Source organism: Saccoglossus kowalevskii, chromosome 4 (genome assembly GCF_978046115.1).
Source record: "Saccoglossus kowalevskii chromosome 4, keSacKowa6.1, whole genome shotgun sequence".
In the NCBI taxonomy this organism is placed as follows: domain Eukaryota; kingdom Metazoa; phylum Hemichordata; class Enteropneusta; family Harrimaniidae; genus Saccoglossus; species Saccoglossus kowalevskii.
Window position 1 is genome coordinate 12,459,708 of NC_140644.1, and position 7,691 is coordinate 12,467,398.

Here is a 7,691-nt window from a genome sequence, read left to right on the forward strand (position 1 = left end):
GGCTGTGGCTTAGCTCATGTTTATTTGAATTTGTAAAATTGATTTATTATTTCTTCTTGTTGATATTGTATACTATGTGGCCGGCAGAACCTCCTTTTTGTATGTACAATTAGTATTGTAGCATACTCAGTTGTCACTTGCATTATGATACACCCACCATTTTAAAATATAATGTGTTGTTATAACACTTTTCAAACCCGGATTCAACTTCAGACATTGCGAAAAATAATTGCATGTTTTAATGATATTTTTTCTTTTTAATTTAGTATTAAATCTGCTGTTATTCATTCATTTTAATGGAAATTGTGTATTTTGTTTGGCCTGCACATTTGTTTTAATATGTTTTCGTAGATTGGACCAGGCATATAAGCACTGTTATTTCCATTTTCGAATATGCTTCTATATGTTGCATGTCTGTATAGTTGTGGGTTTTGCGTGTATGTTGTAGCTCTTTCATTCACAAATAAATCGATAAAGAAACATAATATACAGACAAATAAATAAATAAATAAATAAATGAACATCGTGATGTCTTTCCAGTAATCAGTTGGAACACCCCGTTCATCACTATCATATTATAGGCCAATATATACCTAGATAGAGGTGGCGGGTACAGTTTTACGGGAAATAAAAAGGGCTTTTTACAATTTACAAGGAAAAAAAGACGTTTTCGAAAAGTTTCGAAAATGTAATTTCCCTGGATTATTCTTTACGACTTTTTTATTTGGATGTAAATTCGTGTACGTACCGAGAAAATGACACATTTTTACAGTGTACGAAAATAAATATTTTATTGATTACGTTGTATGTCTAGCCTGTGACTTACAAAATTACAGAATTTTTTTTAAAATTTACGTTGTACAAACAAAACAATATTGCAATTACGATAAACAAAAATAACCCTTGCCTCCTCTAGATATACTCACATACATAATGAACTTATTTAGTTTTATGCGTCATTCAAGATGGCGGCCCCCATATAGTAAATATCGCATTTATTTTATTATATCAGATGTGCGCCAGCTGACTGTGGTGCGGTACTAGTTCGGGGGAATTCCTCCGGGTAAGGCCAGACTTTTTGTATTTCTTGTTTCTCAAGTTTTTATGAGTAAATTTTTTTGAAGAGGGCAGAAAAACATTAATTAATTCTTTTTTCTTATTAGATTTGTGTGATTCTCAAAGAATTGTAAGTGAGATCATCGATCGGAGAGTAGAAATTAAATAAAGTTTTATTCCATGTATAACCTGGTTGGCAATGTCGCCAATTTTGGCACAATTTTCAGCATCAATGACAGAGTTTCATGGCGTAGTAGTCTCAAGCAGCACTCAGAGATCAATACCCGAGATTCACTGTCAACCAACGCGCATAAAGTATACTTTGATCATGACACTCCCACGAAAATGCAACTTGGATTTGTTAGGCGGGCGGAAAAAAAATTGAAGATAAAAATAATTTTTGTTAGCAATTTTTTGCACTTACAAGTCGGCGGGCGGGAGAAATTACGCTGAAATAAACTTTTATTTTTATTTCATTTTCGGTTCCTGTTCATCCGGCGGGTTTGCGAAACAAGGAATAATAAAAGTCTGGCCTAACATTCAACATAAGCTGGGATATACATTTCTCATAGATTGTGGAGAATGGTACATTGCAGTGGAGGTGTGTATGGAAACTGAAGATGGTAAAAGAATACAGTCAGACCAGTTGTTGTCACTGCCACAGCGTCGGTATATCTGAATATACATTTGAAAGATTTATTTGTTCCCTTCCTTCCTGAAAAAAAAAATCAGCCAGGGTGTGAACTTTTTTCGGGATGACGATACTTTAAATTTTTTTTTTTTTAAAAACTTCTACCTTCCTTGTTCAAACTCAATACATGTGTTGTTAAATAAACTAAATAAATGAATAATGTCTTATATATTATTCAACGTATATATATATCTGTAAAATGTACTTATATATTATCATTGGTTCCATCTCCACACATCTCAATTATTCATCTGACCTAGTACAGCATGGAACAACTGAACCGACTGCTAAGTACTACACAATTGGACCTGACACTCTAACCCGAGTAACCCATTCATCTCGTATGGACACAAAAGACGTATTATTATAATATTGTTTTCTGCTTCAGTTATACCACGTACAAATAATACTATAGAAAAACAACGAGGTTGAATCGCAATGGTACGTACTAATAACAGTACCATAAAGACTTTTCGTTTTCAACATTGTGAAATTCTTTCCTTTTTGGGAGAAAAAAAAACTAAAAAAAACTGCTTTTTGACAAGATAATTCAGAAATTTATATTAAAATTAATTCATAACGAAATGTATTCCCTCTGCACCCATACATCATTTTCATGATTACTGATTACACAAGAATATTCCAAAAAAAGATGTGCTATATTCTCTATATTTTGGCTTTTATTTGTCTTGAATTATGACTGAAAGTAGCTGAATGAAATTACAAACTATTTAGTGTGTTCAACAACTCATGAACAATTAAATAAATAAATAAATATGATTGTAGAAAAATACTGTTTTTTCTGCATAAAAACGAAAGAATATCACAATGTCGAAAATGGAAAGTCTTTATCGCAGTGTTGAATGTGCTGGGCATTGCACAATCTACTTACTAAGAAATTCACTATTTTGTAACATTATAGAGAATCCTTCCCCATCCACGAAAATGTTCTGTTCAGCAAATGCCGAAGTTCAATGTCATATGGCTGATAAAAACCGTAGAGTTTGTGTAGCACCACCTCGGGTATGTCAGGGTGCTGTCTGCCCTTGACATTCATGTTTGGGCACCGAACACCAGGAAAAGCGATACAGAAGAAGTCTGGCCCAAAATCCAGATGTGTCTTCAGCAGAAAGTTTGGCAGTCTCAGAAATGTTTCAATTTTGTTTATTTCTGACACAGGATCTAAACTAAAATCATTACCATCAACCACATGGATTTGTTCTTTAGGGAAATATTCCAACCACCTCTTCAGGTGTTTCGAGTATATTCCCTTCCTGACGAGGTCATTGTCAATGTCAATTGTGCCCGATGCGTTAAAAACTGACAGTTCAAAAGATTGTTCATTGATTCTATAATAGGGAGGGTTGAATCTTTTATATGATTCAGTGTATTGTTCGTGTACATAGTCAGAAACTGCCCTGACGACAGGATCACAGAGAATCACGACTAACTTTGTCTTGGGATTAAGTTCAGCCATCTTTTTGGGGGCATCTTCAGGAAACGAGAATGTCTGCGGAGTCTTTTCCAGAACTACTTGCCATTTTTTGGAAAACGGAAATTGTTTCCGATACCAATAGTAACCTTCATGAAAGTGTCGATCGTAGAAATGGATTTCCCCTGGTCTATGCATTATATATGGATGAATTGCCAATACATCTCGGAGTGCAGTTGTAGCACACTTTTTAACGCCAACTATGAAGGCATCTGAAATAGATCTTCTGCATCCAATCAGATTGTCCACTAACAGTTCATTCGATAGGGTGTTATTCGCCCACCACTGCGAGAATGATTCTTCTTTATAGCATGTGTTTCCAAACTTTGCCTTGATGTACGCAGTGAGGTTCGTGCCAACATCAGACGGTAAAGTCTGTGGTCGAGCTACCTTCTTCAACACACTAGTACGCACAGTAATGTTAGTATCCTGTGATCTGAGTATATCATCTTCAACAAGGTGTTTGTGACGGATAGATAGACAACAATATAAAGTGAGACTAGAAGTGAAAAGTATAGCGAAAAGACGAGGAACCAATCGCATGTTGATGGTGTTACCATACAACCATTTAAATGCGTGATTTATGTATAAGCTACAGTACGGCAGCCTGGTGGAATTATAATAATTTGCGAGTTGAATGCAATAGTACATTCAGTTATAGTCATACACCGGCCATGCAAATATTAACCTTATTAAAGCTCATTAAAACTAATTAGAATTGATGGCTGTGGCTTAGCTCATGTTTATTTGAATTTGTAAAATTGATTTATTATTTCTTCTTGTTGATATTGTATACTATGTGGCCGGCAGAACCTCCTTTTTGTATGTACAATTAGTATTGTAGCATACTCAGTTGTCACTTGCATTATGATACACCCACCATTTTAAAATATAATGTGTTGTTATAACACTTTTCAAACCCGGATTCAACTTCAGACATTGCGAAAAATAATTGCATGTTTTAATGATATTTTTTCTTTTTAATTTAGTATTAAATCTGCTGTTATTCATTCATTTTAATGGAAATTGTGTATTTTGTTTGGCCTGCACATTTGTTTTAATATGTTTTCGTAGATTGGACCAGGCATATAAGCACTGTTATTTCCATTTTCGAATATGCTTCTATATGTTGCATGTCTGTATAGTTGTGGGTTTTGCGTGTATGTTGTAGCTCTTTCATTCACAAATAAATCGATAAAGAAACATAATATACAGACAAATAAATAAATAAATAAATAAATAAATAAATGAACATCGTGATGTCTTTCCAGTAATCAGTTGGAACACCCCGTTCATCACTATCATATTATAGGCCAATATATACCTAGATAGAGGTGGCGGGTACAGTTTTACGGGAAATAAAAAGGGCTTTTTACAATTTACAAGGAAAAAAAGACGTTTTCGAAAAGTTTCGAAAATGTAATTTCCCTGGATTATTCTTTACGACTTTTTTATTTGGATGTAAATTCGTGTACGTACCGAGAAAATGACACATTTTTACAGTGTACGAAAATAAATATTTTATTGATTACGTTGTATGTCTAGCCTGTGACTTACAAAATTACAGAATTTTTTTTAAAATTTACGTTGTACAAACAAAACAATATTGCAATTACGATAAACAAAAATAACCCTTGCCTCCTCTAGATATACTCACATACATAATGAACTTATTTAGTTTTATGCGTCATTCAAGATGGCGGCCCCCATATAGTAAATATCGCATTTATTTTATTATATCAGATGTGCGCCAGCTGACTGTGGTGCGGTACTAGTTCGGGGGAATTCCTCCGGGTAAGGCCAGACTTTTTGTATTTCTTGTTTCTCAAGTTTTTATGAGTAAATTTTTTTGAAGAGGGCAGAAAAACATTAATTAATTCTTTTTTCTTATTAGATTTGTGTGATTCTCAAAGAATTGTAAGTGAGATCATCGATCGGAGAGTAGAAATTAAATAAAGTTTTATTCCATGTATAACCTGGTTGGCAATGTCGCCAATTTTGGCACAATTTTCAGCATCAATGACAGAGTTTCATGGCGTAGTAGTCTCAAGCAGCACTCAGAGATCAATACCCGAGATTCACTGTCAACCAACGCGCATAAAGTATACTTTGATCATGACACTCCCACGAAAATGCAACTTGGATTTGTTAGGCGGGCGGAAAAATAATTGAAGATAAAAATAATTTTTGTTAGCAATTTTTTGCACTTACAAGTCGGCGGGCGGGAGAAATTACGCTGAAATAAACTTTTATTTTTATTTCATTTTCGGTTCCTGTTCATCCGGCGGGTTTGCGAAACAAGGAATAATAAAAGTCTGGCCTAACATTCAACATAAGCTGGGATATACATTTCTCATAGATTGTGGAGAATGGTACATTGCAGTGGAGGTGTGTATGGAAACTGAAGATGGTAAAAGAATACAGTCAGACCAGTTGTTGTCACTGCCACAGCGTCGGTATATCTGAATATACATTTGAAAGATTTATTTGTTCCCTTCCTTCCTGAAAAAAAAAATCAGCCAGGGTGTGAACTTTTTTCGGGATGACGATACTTTAAATTTTTTTTTTTTAAAAACTTCTACCTTCCTTGTTCAAACTCAATACATGTGTTGTTAAATAAACTAAATAAATGAATAATGTCTTATATATTATTCAACGTATATATATATCTGTAAAATGTACTTATATATTATCATTGGTTCCATCTCCACACATCTCAATTATTCATCTGACCTAGTACAGCATGGAACAACTGAACCGACTGCTAAGTACTACACAATTGGACCTGACACTCTAACCCGAGTAACCCATTCATCTCGTATGGACACAAAAGACGTATTATTATAATATTGTTTTCTGCTTCAGTTATACCACGTACAAATAATACTATAGAAAAACAACGAGGTTGAATCGCAATGGTACGTACTAATAACAGTACCATAAAGACTTTTCGTTTTCAACATTGTGAAATTCTTTCCTTTTTGGGAGAAAAAAAAACTAAAAAAAACTGCTTTTTGACAAGATAATTCAGAAATTTATATTAAAATTAATTCATAACGAAATGTATTCCCTCTGCACCCATACATCATTTTCATGATTACTGATTACACAAGAATATTCCAAAAAAAGATGTGCTATATTCTCTATATTTTGGCTTTTATTTGTCTTGAATTATGACTGAAAGTAGCTGAATGAAATTACAAACTATGTAGTGTGTTCCACAACTCGTGTATGAACAATAAATTAAATAAATAAATATGATTGTAGAAAAATACTGTTTTTTCTGCATAAAAACGAAAGAACCTCACAATGTCGAAAACGGAAAGTCTTTATCGCAGTGTTAAATGTGCTGGGCATTGCACAATCTACTTACTAAGAAATTCACTATTTTGTAACATTATAGAGAATCCTTCCCCATCCACGAAAATGTTCTGTTCAGCAAATGCCGAAGTTCAATGTCATATGGCTGATAAAAACCGTAGAGTTTGTGTAGCACCAACCTCGGGTATGTCAGGGTGCTGTCTGCCCTTGACATTTATGTTTGGGCACTGAACACCAGGAAAAGCGATACAAAAGAAGTCTGGCCCAAAATCCAGATGTGCTTTCAGCAGAAAGTTTGGCAGTCCCAGAAATGTTTCAATTTTGTTTATTTCTGACACAGGATCTAAATTAAAATCATTACCATCAACCACATGGATTTGTTCTTTAGGGAAATATTCCAACCACCTCTTCAGGTGTTTCGAGTATATTCCCTTCCTGACGAGGTCATTGTCAATGTCAATTGTGCCAGATGCGTTAAAAACTGACAGTTCAAAAGATTGTTCATTGATTCTATAATAGGGAGGGTTGAATCTTTTATATAATTCAGTGTATTGTTCGTGTACATAGTCAGAAACTGCCCTGACGACAGGATCACAGAGAATCACCACTAAATTTGTCTTGGGATTAAGTTCAACCATCTTTCTGGGGGCATCTTCAGGAAACGAGAATGTCTGCGGAGTCTTTTCCAGAACTACTTGCCATTTTTTGGAAAACTGAAATTGTTTTCGATACCACTGGTAACCTTCATGAAAGTGTCAATCGGAGAAATGGATTTCCCCTGGTCTATGCATTATATATGGATGAATTGCCAATACATCTCGGAGTGCAGTTGTGGCACACTTTTTAACGCCAACTATGAAGGCATCTGAAATAGATCTTCTGCATCCAATCAGATTGTCCACTAACAGTTCATTCGATAGGGTGTTATTCGCCCACCACTGCGAGAAAGATTCTTCTTTATAGCATGTGTTTCCAAACTTTGCCTTGATGTACGCAGTGAGGTTCGTGCCAACAACAGACGGTAAAGTCTGTGGTCGAGCTACCTTCTTCAACACACTAGTATGCACAGTAATTTCAGTATCCTGTGATCTGAGTATATCATCTTCAACAAGGTGTTTGTGACGGATAGGT

General features: G+C 34.8%; 2 protein-coding genes across 2 annotated transcripts; both read right to left on the reverse strand.

The window, feature by feature from the left end:
* Nucleotides 1–2,663: 2,663 nt before the first annotated feature.
* On the reverse strand, nucleotides 2,664–3,782 carry LOC146746621 (heparan sulfate glucosamine 3-O-sulfotransferase 1-like). The gene has a single exon (XM_085498245.1). It carries the CDS (start codon nucleotides 3,780–3,782, stop codon nucleotides 2,664–2,666), a length of 1,119 nt encoding a protein of 372 aa, XP_085354371.1.
* Nucleotides 3,783–6,697: 2,915 nt separating this feature from the next.
* On the reverse strand, nucleotides 6,698–7,198 carry LOC146746622 (heparan sulfate glucosamine 3-O-sulfotransferase 5-like). Its single transcript, XM_085498247.1, has one exon. The coding sequence runs from the start codon at nucleotides 7,196–7,198 to the stop codon at nucleotides 6,698–6,700; it is 501 nt and encodes a 166-aa protein (XP_085354373.1).
* Nucleotides 7,199–7,691: the final 493 nt, after the last annotated feature.

What these genes read in the sequence shown, in the direction of transcription:
- LOC146746621 (XM_085498245.1), bottom strand. Translation starts at nt 3,782, where the DNA reads ATGCGATTGGTTCCTCGTCTTTTCGCTATACTTTTCACTTCTAGTCTC.
- LOC146746622 (XM_085498247.1), bottom strand. Translation starts at nt 7,198, where the DNA reads ATGGTTGAACTTAATCCCAAGACAAATTTAGTGGTGATTCTCTGTGAT.